The sequence below is a fragment of the Strigops habroptila genome, chromosome 4 (assembly GCF_004027225.2).
Source record: "Strigops habroptila isolate Jane chromosome 4, bStrHab1.2.pri, whole genome shotgun sequence".
In the NCBI taxonomy this organism is placed as follows: domain Eukaryota; kingdom Metazoa; phylum Chordata; class Aves; order Psittaciformes; family Psittacidae; genus Strigops; species Strigops habroptila.
Genome location: NC_046358.1, coordinates 10597528 through 10618066, shown reverse-complemented (window position 1 = coordinate 10618066; position 20539 = coordinate 10597528). Strand labels below are relative to the sequence as shown.

The 20539-nt window shown below is 43.4% G+C and overlaps 1 protein-coding gene across 11 annotated transcripts in view; it reads left to right on the top strand.

The window, feature by feature from the left end:
• KTN1 (kinectin 1) overlaps positions 1 to 20539 on the top strand; it is a 79791-nt gene that overhangs the window by 16542 nt on the left and 42710 nt on the right. For 9 of the 11 annotated variants that reach the window (XM_030483194.1, XM_032919883.1, XM_030483196.1 and 6 more), the window contains exons 2-6: positions 8465 to 9017; positions 10578 to 10715; positions 13109 to 13276; positions 16146 to 16276; positions 18470 to 18586. In XM_030483194.1, coding sequence (XP_030339054.1) covers positions 8495 to 9017; positions 10578 to 10715; positions 13109 to 13276; positions 16146 to 16276; positions 18470 to 18586 — 1077 coding nt within the window. In that variant the 5' untranslated portion in view covers positions 8465 to 8494. The remainder of the gene's footprint in view (positions 1 to 8464; positions 9018 to 10577; positions 10716 to 13108; positions 13277 to 16145; positions 16277 to 18469; positions 18587 to 20539) is intronic. The other 2 variants (XM_030483193.1, XM_030483190.1) reach the window with 1 other exon arrangement.

Sequence of the window (20539 nt, the reverse complement as noted above, 5' to 3'; positions counted from 1 at the left end):
TACCTCTCAAATAGTTCATGGTGGTGTGGGCAGAGCACGTCTGTACGGAAGCATGTGAAGGAAGGAGCCGGGGAAGCCTCAGGGACTCCCTGGAAATAGCGATGGGAAGGTACAGACTTGATGAGTAATGCTGAGAGCTGTCTTGGGCGCAGTCCTACCCCCAGCCCTCTCCTGCTGGAAGAAGGAAATCTTTGATCCTTGGCAGTCACTTTGGAAGAAGGTAGTGTAAAGATAATTTGTTATCTTCTGACTTTGGAGAACATAGATGCGTGCATGTGCCTGTTAGAATGATGTGATGATTTTTTCTTTTTTTTTTTTTTTTAGGGAAAACTTGCAGCTTGTGGAGGCTGGTGGGGCCAAGGATAATATCCTCTGACCTTGAGGCATGCCAACTTATGTCCCAAATAACATTCCCCCACAGATACCGCAAGAAATGTTTGGGCTTCCTAAGACTTTTCAGTCCTGAACAATATAGATTCATAGAATTGTTTAGGTTGGAAAGGACCTTTTAAGATTGAGTCCAACCATTAACCTAACACTGCCAAGTCCACCACTAAACCATGTCCCTAAGTGCCACGTCTTTTGAATACCTCCAGGGACAGTGACTCCACCACTTCCCTGGACCAACTTCCCTGCTCTAATGCTTGACAACCCTTTCCTAATATCCAACTAAACCTCTCCTGGTGCAACTTGAGGCCATTTCCTCTTGTCCTGTTGCTTCTTGCTTAGAAGACGAGACTGAACCCCATGTCACTACAACCTCCTTTCAGGCAGTTGTAGAGAGTGATAAGGCCTCCCCTGAGCCTCCTTTTCTCCAGACTAAACAACCCCAGTTTCCTCAGCTGTTGCTCACAAGACTTGTGCACCTTCACCAGCTTTGCTGCCCTTCTTAGACATGCTCCAGCACCTCAGTTTCTTGTAGCGAGGGTCCCAAACTGAACACCCTATTTGAGGTGTGGCCTCACCAGTGCCAAGTGCAGGGGGATGATCACTGCCCTAGTCCTGCCCATGCTATTTCTGGTATCAGTGTCATAGCACTCATGCTTTGGTGAACCATGTGGGTTGCTGGTGTGACAGGATCAGCACAGTTCTGGGGCGTTTGGCTAAGCTGCTGAGCAGGAGTGCAGAGTGTGGTTTTCCAGCCCGTTCCTCACTCTGTGCCAGCAATGGGTGTGCATGCTTTTATCCCTGGATAAATGCGAGGTTGCTCGTTCTACTTTCACTGATGCTAATTCCAAGTCTGGGCTGTATCCTGCAGCCCAGGTGGTTTCAGGGCGTCAGCTGCCATATGGTGAATCCTTGCCCTGCATTATCTTGTATGAACTTGCCTGGATGGCTGGGCTGCAGTGGGAACCTCCTGTGTGCTCCTTGCAAACCCTTGCTGGAGATACCTGGGTGCTCACTGCTTGGACAGGGCAAGGTCATCTGCCAGATAGTGGTGGCGATGTTGTGTAGCCATATTGTGCTCATGGCTTGCTCTCGGTACTGCTGCATTTTGTCAGGGATTGGTTCTAAAGATGAATTAAAAAAACCCTAAAAGTAAAAGTTTTTGTTGAAGCAAAGCTACTCTTTTTTGGGAATTTAATAAATAGTGTGTCTGTGTTAACTAACATCAAGCTACTGAGAGCTGATAGAGCCCAACAGATGGTACAAACAGCGGCATGTTTGGAATGGAAAATATTTACCTTGAGGGCATTTGAAGCATTGAGATTGTGCTCTGCAAGTGGCTTAATTGTATCAGTGTAATAAAGTGAAGAAGAGCAAGATTTATTGACAAGCCTTGTTCTCGTGGTGTTAGCAGTTTGTAGGGGGTGTCAAGCACTGTTGAGCTTCACGTGAACAGGTTTCCTTCTCAGAGAAGAGTAATACATGAATGGCTGAGTCTGTAGTTTCAAGTGTCTACAGCTTTCTTGTGTTGCTGCACAAATCATGCTCTCAGGACAAGTATTCAAATGAAAGAAACTTGGAGCTTGAACTGCTGTATATTATGCTTCCACCTCTGTCTTAGTTTTGAGAGGACTTCTGTAACCAGAGCATGGAAATATAGATACAAAGGTAGAGTTTAGAAATAATACAAAGAAATAGGTTAAATCCTGATGCTGGGGTTGAAACTGGCAGCGCCATTTAGACCTTGAGCTTTTCTAGGTGGTGCATGCCTAGAAGTGCACCGCTTCAAAGTTGTGATAAGACTCTGATTTTACTGGCAGCTGTGCCTTTTTCCTTACATAAGTGGTGGATGAGCTTTATATGTAATATCTTATTTTCCTGTCTTAAAAATGGTCTTCATATGTAGTCAACTTCTTGCTGGTGTTCTCCAGGCAGTGGGTTTTGGGGAATGGGTAACCCTTGTATGGGAAGGTTGAGGAGGATGTTGAGCCATTGCAAGGGCTCCCTTGGTTCCCAGCATTGCTCACCTGCTGAAGTTAGTGAGGTGTTAACAAACTCAGCGCAAGTTTGATGGACTGAAATCCCTGCCTGCTCGGGCAGCTCAGCTTTCACTCTCTGCCTCTTGGTGTCACAGAACCAGAAGCTCTGCTGTCTTTGTGTCTCATCTTTGAGCGTAAAGAACACATCTCCTTTTTTTCAGTGACACATAGGGCTGCTCAAAAAAAACCCCAAACAAAGCCAACATAAGTTCAGATTCTGGTTTTCGTGGTTTTTTTTTTTTTTCCCCCTTATACTGTAGCAATGCTGATGTTAAATGACTTGTTAGATTTAGGTTTTCTGGTAGCCTTCCTTCCTAGAGCTTGAGGCTGCAATGCTTTAGTTAGTTAATACTCACAAACGAAGCAGAGAGAGGTGGTTGCTCCCAGTGTATGCATGTGGAATAGGCATAGAGTGGCTAAACATCATGTTTAATTTTACCTGTGGCAGATCTGGCTTTAGTTGCCTTGTGTAGCTCTAGTTGCTGGGCATCCTTTCCCAAAGAGCTCTGGGAGAAGATGGGCTTGGAGTGAAGCTGTTTTCAAGAGGATCCTGGTCCTCTTTACTGCTGGCTGAGATGGAGCATGTTGCTAACTGTGAGCAGATTAAGGAATAAAAAATAGCGTAATCTATTTGAGGAATTGATTGAATACAGATACTCCTCTGCAGAGACTTCTTGCTGTGTTCCTGGTGACTGTTGAATGTGAAGACTTTTCTTTTAGTCTGCTCGCCAGCTTGAGAAAATCCCAGGGAAAACACCACAGTTAAAGGAGGCTGTTGCTTTAGCTAAATCATATGTGGTATCTTGTAAACTGTTTAGTATTAACACTAAAAATCACCTTTGTACCTATATTCCTTCCCACTATTAGTTTTTTAAGAGGCACAAATCCCTGGAGATTATGTGCATCTTGGGACCCAAGCATTTATAGACGCTGTGCTTCTGATGTGCTGGGGCTAAGCTATGAGTGACTCATTAGCCAGATGGAGCTATAATTTATTTCTGTCTTCTCAAGTAAGCTAATCCTCTGGATGTAAACTGAATGACTATCCTGTGAAATGCGGTATCTGTGCTGGGTGAAACTTGAGATTTAACTACAAAAGTGAAGGGTGTGTTGCAAAATCCAGTGCAGCGTTAACTAGCAGAGGAAGTCAGGTGCAAGTAGTAATACTGCACAGGAGTTCAGAAATCATTATTTTCTGTGGCACAGGCTCTGTTTAGGGGAACAAAAGTGCAATTCTTTTGTTCAACGAGGGATGGGAACAGTAACTGAGTCTGTGCAGACAGGGACAGATGTGGTTTGTTCCCCTTTTTCAGAATGACTAAAGGGATGTTGTGAGTTCTTGAGTTTACGAACAAGACTGGAGGGTGTCTGCAAGTGGGGAGCCTGGCACGGGTGCGGGGCAGCCGGGATTTAAGAAATGTGCCTGATTAAATATCAGGTTAAATATCAAATACAGATAAAAGATGAGTGTGTAACCAAATACCTTGAAATTTAAACGTAGCTAAAGTGGCCGTGCCTCTTGTCGGCAGTGGCAGGGGGGTGTGTACGTGCAATTTCTACTGGGTGTGCCTTGCCTGGGGATTGCAGCTTTGAGTGGGTAGAGAGCTGATGCAGCGGCCCTGGAAAGTTGTCCAAGGGAGGGCTGCAAGTGATATAAGTTCCCTTGCAGCACTTCTAGTGGGGAGAAGTAATACTTTTGTGAGGGTATTTCCTGTTTTCAGAGTTAACAGGAATGGGAGGTATGGTAAAACTAAGTCCCGAGGAGCAGTTAAGCTGGTATGTGGAGGTGTGTTAATGCAGTATTCATCTTCTCCTTGTTTTATAAGAAGGAGCTGCTTTGTTGTGTTTCTTCTTGTATGCCATGGGATTTTTTCCCTCCCCATAGACTGCTTCTGTTTTTTGTCTAGATGGCTTGTCAATGTAATACAGAAGTATAAATGGTGAAACTTTTTTAGTAATTAGAGATTCTTTGAGGACAACTGGAAACACTGTGTGAGCCAAAACAGAGTTTTGGATGGCAAGAATACCACTTCATAAAGATGTGTTCACAAGGGGGTGGATGGTGGAGGATGTCCTCTTGTCATTCCATGTACAAGCCAGCAGCTATGGTATCCTTCTAGAACTGATTTTTAAATGCTCTTGCCCATGCTGGGCTGAGATAGAAATTCATATATTACCATGAGAGCTCTTGTTTGTTCTTCCTTGGTGTGCTAATCAATTCTAGTTAAATCCTGAGGCTTTTACTTAGTTTTATTTCAATTTTTTTTTAACACTGCTTCTGTGGTGGTGTGGTTTAAGCCCAGCTGATAACTCAGAACCACTCAGCCACTTGCTCACTCCCCCTGCCAAGTTCTGATGGGATTGGGCTCATTCAGAGTGGTCACACCATAGGCTGGGCTTAAGCCACGATACATGTGAAAGGCTGGATTTGTGTACGTGAAATTCCCTGTTGGACTTCAGAGATCAAATCTGCATGCCTCTGACCACAGTGTTTTGGATGGAAGCATTCATTTGGCTCATGGTTTGCTTCGCCCTGATGAGTGAGAGGAGGACGGGGCGGTAATTGAGTCCGTTGAGCCTCTGAAACTCATCACTGCAACACCGTGCTTTGGATCCGGCATAGGGTGCAAAACGGAGAAGTGCAGGGAGGGGAGAGCAGGGTCGTGGACAGGCTTGGCAGAACTTAGGTTGCTCAGGCAGCTCTGAGATCAGACTTCATCTAGTCCAGTAAGTATTCCCTGCTCAGACGAGCTGTTACAATTACGTATTGATGGATTCTCTTGAAGTTGCTGAAGCTTTTAAATCTGTCTAGTCTCTCTGGTCTCAAAGCAGCAGTAATTTTCCGCTTATACTTGGTCCTGCCTTGATGACCATCAAGCCTCCTGGCACTTGATGTCTCGAACCTTTACAACATGTGTTTTGCTGAGTGTGTGATTTGACCTGAGCATCTGGTGTCAGGTGCTGGGAAATGCGTAGGGATGGCTGGCTGCAGGGTGTGATCATCCTGGCTTGGCTGAGTGGATTTATGGACAGCTGTGTGTTTGTGTACCAGCAAGGCAGAAGTGGGCTGTTCAGGGCTCTTTGTGGTTAGGTATTGTAATTGTTGCAGTAATGTATTGTAATGATCAACTTAATTACACTGGTGAAAAATCTGCTTAATTATGTATTTACTTTGGGGATTAGCTTCTCCTGCAAGCAATCAATATTGACTTTGGCTGAGACAAATTTTCAAGATCTGCTTCCTTCAAGAGATGACTAATATTAGATCACTTAGTGCCGGAAGCTGGCTTTATCAAGTAGCTGTAACTAATAATTTTGAAAGCTCCAGCTTCGTTTGGAGCATCTGTGCTTTTTCTCCCTGGAAGACAAACTTTTCCTCCCATTCCTCTCATCCCTTCTGAAACTTTGTGCTGGGTGTAATTCTAGACCCAAGCCTTTTCAGTGAGCTGTGTGCACACAGAAAATAAATACAGTGTAGGAGGAGACGTAATGTTAAGACAACTGATGAATAATTAGTGTATTGAAATGTTAGTCTTTTATTTGGATAACTTAACAGCCAAATTAGAGTTCCCAATCCTTGCTTTCTCTGCCACTCAATGCACTGTACAAATAAATTATCACAGTAACTCCTCTCTGTCCAGAAACTGTTAAATATCTCACAGCCAGGCTCCAAACCAAGCTCTCGCCAGTGTGGCAGGATGGCAAGCTAATTTATGATAGCAGCTTCCAGCACAGCCAGGAGTTGAGGTGAAACAACCTTAAATAATTCTCTGTCCGCACAGAAGCAAGGAGAGCATGTCTTCTCCCTGCACCATGCAGCTCCTACATGGACTTTATTCTCTGTGTTCTCAATAGGTACATCTATTTTCTTTTTATAAGCAGCAGTGGAAATACCCAAGCAATATTGCTTTAAGGTGTGGGGCAGTTCTCGCTACCTTTTTATGGGTCATCTCCCTTATGTCTAAGCTGGTGTGAAGCTCTCGTCCTCAAGTTGGTTGAGGAGAAGCAGAAGGGCAGACTGATGTGTAACTGTGCCTGGTGTCACTACCAGTAGAAGCTTCCCCACGTGTTATTGAGGACCTTTGCATGTAGTGGCTGTGTTGGGGGATGCTGTGGTTGGGCAGTAGTTCCGCAGAAGATGACAAAGATGATGGGGGGGGGGGGTGGGGCACTGCCTGAGTTAGATCCCTTGCTGTTTGTTCCCAAGAGAATGGATCTCCCAAGGGACAGTTGAGTTGAGTCCTCTACCTGTGTAGAGAAAAATGTAGTTGAAGCACATCCTTTCCATGGTGGTTTTTAAACTCAGTTGGTGAATCGGGAACTGCAGTTCCTTAATATCATAGAACAGTTCTGGTTGGAAGGGCCCTTAAAGCTCATCTAGTTCCAACCCACTGCCATAGGCAGGGACACCTTCCACTAGACCAGGTTGCTCCAAGCCCCGTCCAACCTGGCTTTGAACACTGCCAGGGATGAGGCAGCCACAGCTTCTCTGGGCACCCTGTGCCAGCGCCTTAGCACCCTCACAGGGAAGAACTTCTTCCTAATATCTAGTCTAAATCTCCTCTCTGTCAGTTTAAAGCCATTCCCTCTTGTCCTGTCACTACAGGCCCTTGTCAAAAGTCCCTCTGCAGCTTTCTTGTCAGCCCCTTTAGGCACTGGAAGCTGCTCTAAGGTCTTCCTGGAGCCTGCTCTTCTCCGGTCTGAACAACCCCAGCTCTCTCAGCCTGTCTCCATAGCAGAGGTGCTCCAGCCCTCTGAGCATCTTCATGGCTTCCTCTGGGCTTGTCCCAGAGGTCCATGCCATTTTTATGTTGGGGACCCCAGTACTGCAGATGGAGTCTCATGAGAGTAGAGTGGAGAGGGAGAATAACTTCCCTCAACCTGCTGGCCATGCTGCTTGTGATGCAGCCCAGAACGCGGTTGGTTTCTGGGGCTGTGAGCGCAAGCTGCTGGGTCATGTTGAGCTTCTCATCGACCAACACCCCCAGGTCCTCCTCAGGGCTGCTCTCAATTAGAGTTTTGATTGTGGCTTTTTTTTTTTTTTTTTTTTTTTTTTTTTTTTTTTTTACGGATGGTGCTCTCCCCCTGCCCTCCTTTGAAGCAAACAGTTTGGAGAGGATTTGGATTCTTCCTGTAAAAGTCCAGGTCTGTTCGTAGTGATCAGTTGTGAAATGGGAAAATCTGGCTTGTCTTGGCCCTAAAGTGAGGGATTTAGCTTCATTCTGATTTTTTTTTTTTTTTTTTTTTCCCCCCCCCTCCCAACTCTGTGGTACCTGCTTTGAAAAAAAAAGTTTTGGCTATAAGTAATGTTTTCAGCAAATTACCCTGGAGTCATCTGGTCTGTTGGTACCCTGAAGTTGTACACTGTTAAGTCTGCAAAATAAGTTACAGATCTTCCTGTTTTCCTATAAATGAGTGGAATTTTTGTGAGTTTAAAGCTGGTTTTTAGACTTCAAAAAGCAGGTTTGGAAATGCCTGATTTTTCTATGGTTGACTAAAATTTAGGGCTCTTTCCCTTTTCCCTCATATTCCACTTCTGAAGCTGTCATAAATCTGGGAACAAAAGGAAGCTGAAATTTAACTCCCACTTGCCAAGATAAAAGTCTTAATTCATTATGTTTGATTTATGGCAAGAAAAAAAAGAAGTGTTTCTTTGTACTTACTGGCTCTTATTTCAGAGCCTCATAAAGTGCTGTCTCATTTCTGAAATCAAAAGCTTTAACTTCCTGAAATTGCTTGGGAAGGAAGAATGAGGAAGGTGAATTAAAATAAGGAAAGAGGAGAACTGTTCTCTTCCAAGATCTGCAGTCTTGCAAATTGCAGTTTCTTCCAGTCCAGGCTAGGAATTTTGAGGGAAATGGTAAATGATTCCAGAAGTTGTTCCATGATATAGTTTGGTAATTTTATTAAAGGCTATTTTAAGGCCTCTCTAAATCAATGAGGGAGCTTCTTTTATTGTTGTAATTGGTGGAGGAAATAATATTGAGGGGAAAACCTGTTCAAAACCTAATTATTTTTTTTTCTTTTTTTCCCCATAGGATTTTTAAATATAGCAGAGCAGAAGCACAATGGAGTTCTACGAGTCCACCTACTTTATTATCCTCATTCCTTCTGTGGTTATTACAGTCATCTTCCTCTTCTTCTGGCTTTTCATGAAAGAAACTTTATATGATGAAGTCCTTGCAAAACAGAAAAGGGACCTAAAGTTTCCACCTACCAAGACTGATAAAAAGAAAATGGAGAAGAAGAAGAACAAGAAGAAAGAAGCTCAAAATGGGAACATCCATGAGTCTGACTCTGAAAGTACACCTCGGGACTTTAAGCTCTCTGATGCCCTGAGTACAGATGAAGAGCATGTGACTCCTGCTCCCTTGAGCGTGACCGAAGCATCTACCGGCATTAGAGAACGGAAGAAGAAGGAGAAGAAGCATAAGGCTGTTCAAGATGATAATGTAACTAAGGAGTCGGAAGGATCCAAGTCTTCAGGCAAGAAAGTAGATCCAGTCCCTGTTACAAAACAGCCCAGTCCACCATCTGAATCAGCAGCATCTAAGAAGAAGCCTGGGCAGAAGAAGCAGAAAAATGGAATGGGTATCTGATGTTGCATATGCTTCTTGCACAGAACGCCAAAACTGTGTTCTGCTTTTTGCAAGGCCACAGAGTGTCTCTCACAACTGTTCTGCCTGATCTCTACAGGGCAAAGCTCACTTCTAACCTTTTCCTTTTTATGAGCTATGCTTTTTTCCTGTGTTTTTCATCTGGCAGCAATGCTCTGGTTTTCCTCCTCCTGTCCTTACTTTCTTCTATTAGAGATTGTTGAGTGGAACAGAGTAGGTCATATCTCTGCTGTCAAAATTTCGATTACCTGAAAGAAGTCATTAGATGTTTGCTGCATGCATTCTAATGTCAAGCTATGGAAAAGTGGAGCCCTAAGAGTGGCTGCTCTGATAAGGAAGTGCATCTGGAGAAACTTCATAGCAGTGCAAAATAAATCACTGTTTGAGTGCAGGCTTAATGTATAAAGAGGTGTTTGGTGACTGATTCATGGAAAGAAGCACTTACAGCTGCTTCCCACCTGCCACACCTCTCTAATTGAATGGAACTAATGTTGAAAGAAAATTGGTCCAGCCATCGTAACTGAAACATCCAACCTAGAATAGACCAAGGCCTGTAGTCAGAATTGCCTGTGACTGTTTTGACCATATCCGCAGCAGAAGTTGACATGTCTCAGTATGGAGTTAGGAGTTAAAAATGAATAAAAATACCTAGTTTGAGAAATAAATGAAAGCAGAGGTATTTGCTCATCACCCTTTTGAGATGCAGGCGTAACAGGTTTGCTACAGGGAGTGAGGTAAAAGAATGACATTGCTGCTTGATGTGGTGGATTTTTTCTTTTTCTGGAAAAAAAAAAGAAGAAAAAAGAGAGAAAAAAGACTCACCCACTATTGCCAAAAAAGTATCAAATCTCGTTTGTGGGTGTTCTCTGAAAATCTCTGTGGCATGGTTAAAATGTGGTCTGCAAGCACTGTTCTGAGGGCAGCCACAACTAACTCTTATCCTTGATTACAGGAGCTAACGCCATAACCCTGAACTGTGTGTGTCAGCTCTGACAAGATTATTATATAGCACAGGCTGTCCAAAAAGATAAGAGTTGTTTCTAGTGAGAATTTTTTTTTTAAAAAGAACAGTTCCCTTATGTGAAACACTTATTTTCTGCTTCTCACAGTCCCAGTAGCTATTGGGGGTGTGTGTTTAAAGTGGATTCATTGGAGGGAGGAAAAATACTTCTTGCAAATAAGAAACTAATATGGGTAACGTGTTGTCTGCTCTGTCACAGTAAAACCTGGATTGGATTTGTTAAACTTCCTTGTGTTGCCATGTGTTCTGCTTGCAGATGAAATTCCTGTCTGTCAAAACACTAGGTGCTGTGGCTCTGCTGAAGTTTTCTATTGCTTTGGGGTTTTATCTGGTATGGGAAGTGTATGTGTTTGAGTGCGTGTGTGTACATATGTATGGATAACTTCATGTTCTGATTTAAAAATGAGTGTGGTTTTTTTTTTTTCTGGGAGTGGACGTTGGCTATTCCAGACTGATTTAAAAATAATAATGAGAATATACAGAAATGCATATTGTCTTAATTATCTGTTACAGATGATCAAGATACTAAGACTGATTCTGTTGTATCTCCTGCCAAAAAACAAGACCCAGTGCTGCTCCATCAGGAGATAAAGCAAGAAAACATATCGGGAAGGAAGAAAGTCTCTGCAAAGAAGCAGAAAGTTGATAATGGTGAGAATACAGGCTTGGTTCACATAAACCTGACTAACCTTTTTGCCATCCATACTTCAGTTTCTCTTGCTTTGGAAAAGAAACTCATAGAATAACACTTTTAATTTGAAAAAACAGGAATTCCAGGTAGGAGAGATTGCTCAGCCTGAGGTACTGTTCAATTTTGTGAACATCTGGTACCACTGAGCATGGGATGATGCTGTGAACCTTTCTGAGCTCTTTTGGATTCAAACATCTGTACTTGAATTGAGGAGTAATGTCTTGACTTACAGTATAAGCTGAGCAGGCTCTAAGTTGCTCTAATCAAGGCATGTCTGGAACTGCTGCAGTCATCTGCCTCGAACAATATTGCAGTACCTTTTTTCTAGCCAGTTGCTTTGACCGCGTTCCTCTCTCACTGTCCTTTTGTTAGCTGATTCTCCAGCATAAACTGTTCATCTTTGCTGTCAAGGCCTTTACTGTTCGTCATCCCTCGTTCTTTGCCAAGATGCTGTTTCTTTTCTCCTTTTGGCTCAGTGTGCCTTTGTGTTTGTTTGTTTTACAATTAGTCCCGTTGTCCCTGTGGCTTTTGGGAAGAACGTGACCGTTAAGTTCTGTGAGGCCACCTTGTTAGCTTCTCAAAACTCTTTGCTGGGACAGCTACAAGGAAATTGGCGGTTGGTGGACTGCTCCTGGAGTAGACAGTGTTGGCTAGTTTCCCTTATACTTTGGTCACATCGTTGGTCCAAAGCAGTAGTGGGCCCTGGTCAGACTAGGGTGAGGTTCCCAGTAGTGTAGGGTTCCTGTATGTTATAACAACTGAAAAGCTTTCAAATTATTCCTGGAAGAAACTTACTGATGGGGAACCTATGATGTGATTGTCCTTTATGGATGTTCTTGTGCTTTTCCTGATGCATCCATTGCTCTTTGTGGGGCATCTTATGCACCACAAACTTGTCAGTATGTGGCAAGTAAGTGTCAGTACCAGTTCGGCCAGCTTTAAAGCTAAGCTGTCAGTGCTACATGGAAATAGCTCATGCATTATTTGACTGCTAGCTGTTTTCTTTTAAAGCCGCCTCTCCAAAATGACAGAGCAAAAATTAGCTGTGGTAGGAATTCAGGGTAGCCAAGACAGTACTATGGGAATCTCAGATGTTACTGGCACCGCAAAATGTCTCATTGATGTTATAAATAGATTTTGAAAGGAGGGGAAGTTAGTAAGGAGAGGAAGGAAAAAGGTGAAGATGGTAAATGGGTTAGGTGGTGGATATTTCCACTAGAGATCTCACTTCTGAGCTTGCATTATACCTGCAGGTGTTTGCTGGCTGCTTAAGTGGGAAAGCTCTAGCAGGTGACACAAAAAGTCCATCTGGCCTATTCTGCTCCTTAGCAGCAGCCAGAACATGAAAGTGTTTTATAACTGGTGCTCTGGCAGCCAGGAATGCATATTTGTCTTGCAGTGATGCCTGAAACCTTGCATCCCACCCAATTCGTTCTTTCTCTGGTCTGCTGTGTGGCATCTGTTGTCCATCAGCCTTTCAGTCTGGGCTGGCTGGGTCTGAGCTTTCCTATTGTGGTATGGCTCTGTGTATAACATTGTGCACACTTCAGGCAGTGTGACCAGCAGCTCAGGAGCTGGGCAAACAGCAAATCCAGCTTTGCTGGCCATATCTCTTTTCCCTGGTTTTCCTCTACCCTCCCTGCTTTTGTCTCAGTGGTGCAGGCTGAAAAGTTCTTTGGAAAGAGGCTGATCCTCAGTACATTTATACAGTGCTGTGTGAATGGAGACCAGAGGTTGGTCAGTACCTCTGGGTACCTCTCTGAATATTAATGATGTCTAAAGTCTGCTTGACAGATGGTATCTTCGTGAAGTGTAGTTGAGTCTGCATGTGAAAAGCTTGATTACTGTCCCTACTGCATGTTCTGCTGGAGTGGTTTAGTTCACAGGTGATGAAATCTGAGTGAAAATGCTGGCAGTAAGGTACCAGCCTTTAACAGAATAGGGTCAAAATACTTGACTTTACTCACACTTCGGGGGTGTGGATTGATTTCATACACAGCCACAAGTAAACCAGTCTTGATGCTCTGTGCAACTTTCTCATTAAAGTGAAATGAAAGTCAAACTGTAAAGGGTCTTCTCTACTACTTGTTAAAATGCTAAAAGGCAGCTTTGGAAATAGGAATTTAGTTGAAGATATTAAATTGCTTTGCATTAGAGACCTTTATTTAATGAACTTACCTGAAGAGCTTAATGAGTTAAGCTGTGAAGGATAATAGAAATAAAAAGCATAATTTTGAGGTTAATAATCCAATGCTTTAGTCCACCTGTCTCTAATATGTTGTGCATCTTTTCTAAAAATGTTGATGTTAATTATTACAAAGCTTTAACCCATCCTGTGGACGTTTGATTATAGTTCTAGTGGATGAACCTCTTATTCAAGCCACTACTTATATTCCTTTGATGGATAATTCTGATGCTGGCCCTTTGGAAAAGCGAGAAGGGGTTGAAGTAGCAAAACAAAATGTGAATGAAGGGATCCAGAAGAGCAGTGGCAAGAAACTGAAGAATGAAACAGATAAAGGTAAGAAACTGATAGTACAGTCTCTCTGGCATAGCCTGCTTGCGAACCTGAACAGGGAAAACATGCTGTGGATGTGAGAAGGGGGAACGTCTTATGTACTAGAAAGAAGTGGTTTGAGGAAAACATTTGTGGCTGCAGGACATTATTTGTTCTTGTCTGTGCTCGTTTCTCCCCTGTTTTTGGCACTCTTGAAAGGGCTTTGTGCCATCTGAATCCTTTCAGTGCTGACTGTAGGCTTTTGTGTCCTTGCAGTAAGCAAATCACTGCACAGATCACAGACCACACAGATGCATGTGAGCTAGTTTTACAGTAAATGGTTCAGGCATTGCTAAGGGATGGACTCTAAACCAAGAGCTTTCAAAGCAGGCTGCTGGAGTCTGCTTGAGGCTGGGAGTGCAGGCTGTATGCTCTGGGGCTGTTCATGCAGCTATTTGGGGCTGACCAGGCAGTGTGTATCTCTAGGTGCAAGACAGAGTTACCTGGAGCAAATTGCCAGTGGAAACAGTCTGACAGTTTTGAGGAAGACTTTGACTTTTCCTTTCAATGCAGTTTGAAATTGGTTGGGACAGGTGAGCTTCCCTCATACTCTCCCACAGAGGCCTGGAGTGATTCATGAGCATTGTGTCCCACCCTGAAACTTTAAATAGGCTGCAGACCTGCTCAAAGTGTACCAGATTTACTGAGCCGTGAGGTGAGACCCTCAGATTTGTTGGCAGCCAGAGAGGAGAAACCAAGTGACTGAGCACTGATTCCCAGAGGCTCAGGTTTGTGCAGGAGGCTTGCTCTCCAACGCTGTCTGCCTCGTCACTCAGTGCAGTCTTTGCAACATCTCTTTTTAGACTTGTTTTCTAAAATGCTCACTGGAAAGCTTCCCAGCAACTCACTTCGGTATCTAGATTAGATTCTCACTTGCCTGAGGCTCCTCTTGTGCTTCTAGCCCAATGGCTGCATATTACTGCCCTGCAGCATCAAAGCCTCTCATGTGCACCCGTCCCTTCTCATTTCCTTGGCAAGCTGTAACCTTCTCTATGCTCCTAATTCTTCTGTGTCAGCTGGGATTTGCCCTCCCGATATAGAAATCTCTCACTATTCTCACTGTAAGCTTCTTGGATGCAAGGGCAAGGTCTTCCTGCTTGAGCCCGGTGCTCCCTGAAGCCTGGTCCAGGCCAAGCTACTATAGACTCCTGGCTAACCAGACTGTGGTCTCAGGATTTTGGTATGGCACCAGTATATGGTACCAGGATTCCTGGTAACAGGAAAAAATTATGTCAGTGCAGCAATGATGTGATCCGTGGCAAAGACTAAGTTGGATTTAGGACTAGGAGAGTGTGGGCTAGAATTTTTCAGTGTTTACCCCTCTTCTTCTCCCCCCCGCCCCCCTTCTGTTGTTCAGTGATTTGTTTTTATTCTTGATAATTTCTCTTAAGGGCTTAGAATCACTACCACTTTTTTGTTCTTCACTTAGTTTTCAAACTCTGGAGAGGTTCGGGTTTGATGTGTAGCTTCATTTCAATGGCATGTCTCCCATCCTTTCATGTGTTGCTGAGCACTGGTGATACTTGACAGAGATACTGGATGTGCTTCTGTTTACTGAAGTTAGGGGGCCACCTAATGACCTAATGCAGCCTGTTTTTTATACGAAGAATGTTTTTTTTGTTCTTGTTAGGGCATAGTTCAGTTGAATTGTGTTTCTATGCGTGTTGTGGTTTAAGCCCACCTGGTAACTCAGAACCATGCAGCCGTTCTGTCACTCCTCCTTTCCCCACCTCTGGGTGGGATGGGGAGGAGAATCAAAAGAATGTAAACTCTATGGGTTGAGATAAGAGCAGTTTAATTACTAAAGTACAGTATAATACTACTACTACTAATAATAAGGGAAATAAAAAGGGGAGAGAATATGAAACTAAAAAGGGAAAGGAAAAAAACAATAAACGCAAGTGATGGACAGTACAATTGCTCACCACCCACTGACTGATACTCAGCCCAACCTGAGCAGTGATCTGCCCTTCCAGGTGACTCCCCCCAGTTTATATACTGGGCATGATGTGGGTATGGAATACCCCTTTGGCTAGTTTGGGTCAGGTGTCCTGTCTCTGCTCCCTCCTGGCTTCCCGGGTCCCTCCTCACTGGCAGAGCATGAGACTGAAAAGTCCTTGATCAGAGTAAGCGTTACTTAACACACCAATGTGTTAGTTGTGGTTATCAGCATCGTTCTCAGAGTAAAGCTGAAGGACAGCACTGCACCAGCTACTAGGAAGGAGAAAAATACTGTTACAGCTGAACCCAGGACATTGTGTCTTTTTAAACATTTAGCCATTAGGAGGGATATTACTGATTTATCTTCCTTCTGCTGAACTCCTTCTGCAGTAGTTCATTTCCAGACTTACACTGAGGGAATATTTTTCTGGTTTCCATTTACTGTAATCAGAAATATGCCAGTTTTTAAATTCATTAACTTGTCATGTTCATATTGATTGTGGAGCCAGGCTGTCCTTTAGATTGAGAGCTCAGTTTGAATAACTGTCATAATACGCTAGAAAGGACTCTTCAAGTTTTCACATTTATGCTATTTTTTCTTCAAAATCTGTGTTATGCTTTGTCTTCTTCCTAGCAACACTATAAATGTTACCAACTGTACAAACAAAATGGTGGGATTTTTTTTCCCAAAACTATTAGCTGGCAGATTGTTATCGGATTTAAATTGGAGAGATGTTGTTTTTGCTGAATGTTCATGACCTCTTGCTTCTTGGCATTTCAGACTGAAAATAAATATAATACATAATGATACCCCATCACATGCTGTTTCGAGGCAAAATAAATAATTCTGTATTGAGTCCAAAGTAAATATATCTTCCTTTCTGTGTTGCAGAGAATGCTGAAGTAAAATTTAAAGACTTTGTAATGGCCATGAAGAATATGATCTTCAACGAAGATGAGGCTCGTTGCATAGTGGAGATGTTAAAGGAAAAATCTAGCGCAATTCATGATGTCTTGCAAAAGGTGAATGACTGAGGGCAGGTGGGGAGAGGGATGGGGATGGGGACAGGGATGGGAAGAAGACTATTAAATAAGCAGAAATTGGAAGAGATGCTGTCAAATTAGCTATATCAATGTTCTGTTGTGATTTCTGTATTCTGTCTTTATAAGACTTTTTCCAGCTGGTCTGTGCATGCTTTGCATGCAGAAGGAAGTTGTCAGATGTCTGTGCTGGCATCTGCCATCCCATGGGCTGGCTAGACAGGCTGCTGGCTTTTGACCTCTCATAAAGAGCAGACATAACCGTGGAGAATTAAGGGGGGGGGTGTGTGTATACATACATACATACATACATACATACATACATACATACATACATACATACGTAAAATATATATAGGTATGGAACTGCTGATGTGTGTGTGTTGGCATGGGGAAGGGCCATCTGGTGACTTTCAGGAGTGATCTTTCACAAATGTGTAAATAGGATAAACTATAGTAGAAATTAAGAAAAACCTGCTGTGTCTGTGCACTTGATCAGCTAATTCTGTGTTTTCCAAGCCTCTTCATCTTGAAAGTCTATACATTCTAGTCTGCTGACTACTTTGGGTTTTTTTCATAGGATTGTAGGGTGGTTCAGATTTGGAAGGAACTTCAGGGGGTTTGTAGTCCAACCTCCTTCTGAAAGCAGGGCCAGCTCTGAGGTCAGCAAAGGCTGCACAGGGCTTTGTCCAGTTTGGCTTGAAACCTTCAGGGACTGAGACTGCACAACCCGCTGCGCAACCTGTGCCAGTGCTCAGCAATTCTTTCTTAATTTTTCTACTAAGAGAGAAGAGAAGGGTGACCTTGAATATCTTACAAATATCTGCTCCTCTCATGACTTGTTATGGTTGTCACTTTGAGTGTGTAACATCCTGTTTGTCACACTTGAAGTCTTGCAATTCTGTATTTTTCTGCAGATAGGGTGCCAGAACAGGAATGCAGAACTGGGTATGTGTCAATTCAGTTAGTGCAATATACTAGCATATCACGCATTTTGGGTTGGAAGGGACTTGAGGATGTCATGCAGGCTAACTGCCTACTCAGAACAGTTTGAGTGTTGAATTCAGAGCAAGTTGCTCAGGGATTTGTCCAGTTGGGTCTTGAAAACCTCCAAGGGCAGAGACATTATATTCTTCTTAGGCCTTTGTTTCAGTGCTTGACTGGAAACCCAATAGTGGTACACTTGCAATGGGTATTGCCTGTTTTATTTGTAAAGCAGCCAGCTTGTTTTCTGTATTTTTTCTTTTAAAGGAAGGTTTGGTGTTAAAGCTAAACTTTTGGGATCGAAATGGGTTCCTGCGTTTGTATACAACCAAGAAATACAGGTTTCTGTAGATAGAAATGTGAATATTTTCCCATCTGTAGCTCATGCATGACATGGACAGTGTGTTTTGTACTGCATGCATATACAAGACCATTAAGGAAGAACTTCCAAACAGTGCATTTATAGGACTGACAAGTCTTTGTTTCTTCAGTTATCAGACTACATTAAGTGAAGTCTGGGCACAAACATTTAGGAGGCTTGCCCCTTACTGGAGTTATTTAATTTTTAGGACCTGTATACAAGTAATAGGACCGTGGGTATCATTCCTCTAGTTCTGTTCCCTGTAGTGTGTCTCAAATTTTGTGTGTCAGTGTGCCAGCAGAAACATAATTATGTCAGATGGAGGCCCTCCAGTGAAGTGGAATGAGAGGCCAGATCAGTGTTCCCTTTTTCTCTTTGTAGTGAGATACTTCAAGAGGTTAAGTTTGTTGGATTATACCTGCTTTGAGCACGGGTCAGATGAGGTGATCTTGGAAGTCCCTTCCAATCTCAGTTATTGAATGATTCAGCATCTCTGTGTCTTTTTCCCATATTTCTCTTGATGGCTGTTCTTTGTTTTCCCCAGTGCCACCACAGCAGCCCTCTTCCAACGGGGAAGCACGTTAAGAGCCTATTTATTCTCTTGATCGGTTTCAATGTGTTTGAAAATGCCTTTCCTTGTCTAATGAGTTTGACACTGCAGGATGTATTAGCAGCAGAATTGGGTACTGGTGGTGCCATGTACACCATTCAGATGGATGATTTGGGGCAGGAGGGAGTGTTTCTTCCTCTCAAGTTTGCTCTGCTGCCTGCTAGTGTGTTGTGCAAGTACTTCTGGCATGTGTGATCACTTTTATGTGCTCTGGCTGCAGGCTAGCAAGGCTGAGTCGGCTGCAGCTGTACATCAGCTACAAGACAAAGAGAAAATGCTCGCTGCGATGAAGGAAGAGGCAGCAGTTGCAAAGGAGCAGTGCAAGCAGCTCACCCAGGTAAATACAGAGGTGCATGCATATAGAGGGCTGTGGGAGAGGAGCAGGGGTTTGTAGGACTAGCAGCCCGCAAATGCTGATTTACAGACCTTTGTAGAAACTGAAAGGTGGATTTTTTTTATATTGGAGATGTTTACTAAGACACTATGTTTCGTTTTGTGATGCTATTAATGCATTTTTGCAGAGTTATTTTCCAGAGAGTTAATTTACTGAGACTTTTAAGCTGAGACTATTTTTCTTTTCAAAATGTTACTTTAAAACACTTCCTTTATGAGCGTAAGGCAGTTTTGTGGATGCAAACATTAAGCACCTCTTTTGCATTGCAGTCTTCATCCAGTACATATTCTGTCATTCACATGCTTGTGTGCTTCTAGGCACCACAATCATCAGTTTTCTTCTAGAAGGAAGCTGCAGAAGGTGTAGACTGCCTGCGTAGCTCCTTGAGTTACAGCTCTGATTACTTTTGACTTACAGGGATGCAGATGTCACTGTCAAGATGAGTTTATGAAACTTTTTTTTTAATGAGGGTTTTGGAGGAAAGCAGTTATAGATATTCTACCTATATATTTGTTCTACCTATATATATAGGTAGAACAAATAATTAGGTGCAGATATGGAGTGAATTGGAGACTTTTTGGGGGAGGATTCTTATGTTTTGGCTGGTTTGGAAGCACACGGGCATTAGGCTCAGGAAGGTCACATTGTGGGACAAAACGTTGGGCACAGAAAGCTGGGCGGCTAAAGATGGGAGCAGAGTGGCCAGAGGACATGACAGCTGGGAGCCTTGGCAGATGAGAAGGGAAGAAGGGAGTAGGTATTGGGTGAGCTCCTGGCAGGGTGCAGATGTACATTTGCAGGTGGGATCAAGAGGTTTGGGATAGTCGGTATGTAACTGTAGGGGGAAAGGATTTCTGATGTGTTTGGGGGTGGGGAGAGAAGGGGGAGAAAGAAACTCTGATTCAGGATTGTGGAATGAAAGGGGGGAGATCTGTAGTGGAGAAGCAGAGAAAATGTATGAAGGAGCCTGAGTGTGTGGGAACCTGCTGTGGCTGGGGGGGGTGGAAAACCCATCTGCAAAGTGGTGCTTGTGAAGGCAAGGCAGGAGCTCCAGAGAAGGTCATCGGGGGGTTTTGCCAGCTGGACTTGGAGAGGGAAGGGAGAAGCTAGGTAAAAGAAAGTTGCTGCGGTGCTAAAAGATCGGCATAAACAAGGGAAAAAGGTCAGCTTGACTGACTAAAAGCTCTTACCTTATAATTAATGTTTCTCTGAACATGCTGCCAGAAGCTACAGAGGGACTTTAAGGGTGCAGAGATGTTCCTGTAGGGGTGTTGATAAAGATGATAACTGGAGAGGATAAATGAGAGCAAGAGGTGCCTGACCTCAGAGGTACTGGCAAAACACAAGCTAGGTGAAAGTTAATCTTGCCAGGATCTCTGGCACTGTCTTGACAGGGTAGCTGGGTTAGCGAGAACTGCAGGTGGATGGTGGAATTGGCAGAGAGGTAGAAGGAATGTCCTGGTGTCCTTTGTTTTGTTGCATTTGCGAACATGCAAAAATAACATGGAGAAAACTTTGTGTCAAGCTGTTTACGCTGTATTTGCAGAAGTGACTTAAAGCTTTTGATGCAACTCCAGTTCCTAAGTGCCTCTGTGAACATGGGTTTGGGAACTTGTATCGCTTAATTTGGGGGATGGACACGGGGGGTGCGGTGGGTGTCTGGGATGACACATGGATGGATGGATGGGAGGGTGGGGGAGGATGGAAGACAGCCTCCTGAAGTGAGTAAGTTGGATCCAAAAGAGAGAATAGCCTTTGTTTACATGAAAATGTGGAAAAAGCTGTAACTACTCTGAAGAGATGGAGGGTATTCAGGCTAATAATTTAGAGAACTTATATTACCTGTCAAGGCTCCCTGGCACTGTAAGGAGCTGCATGTTGTGCTGCATAGCTGAA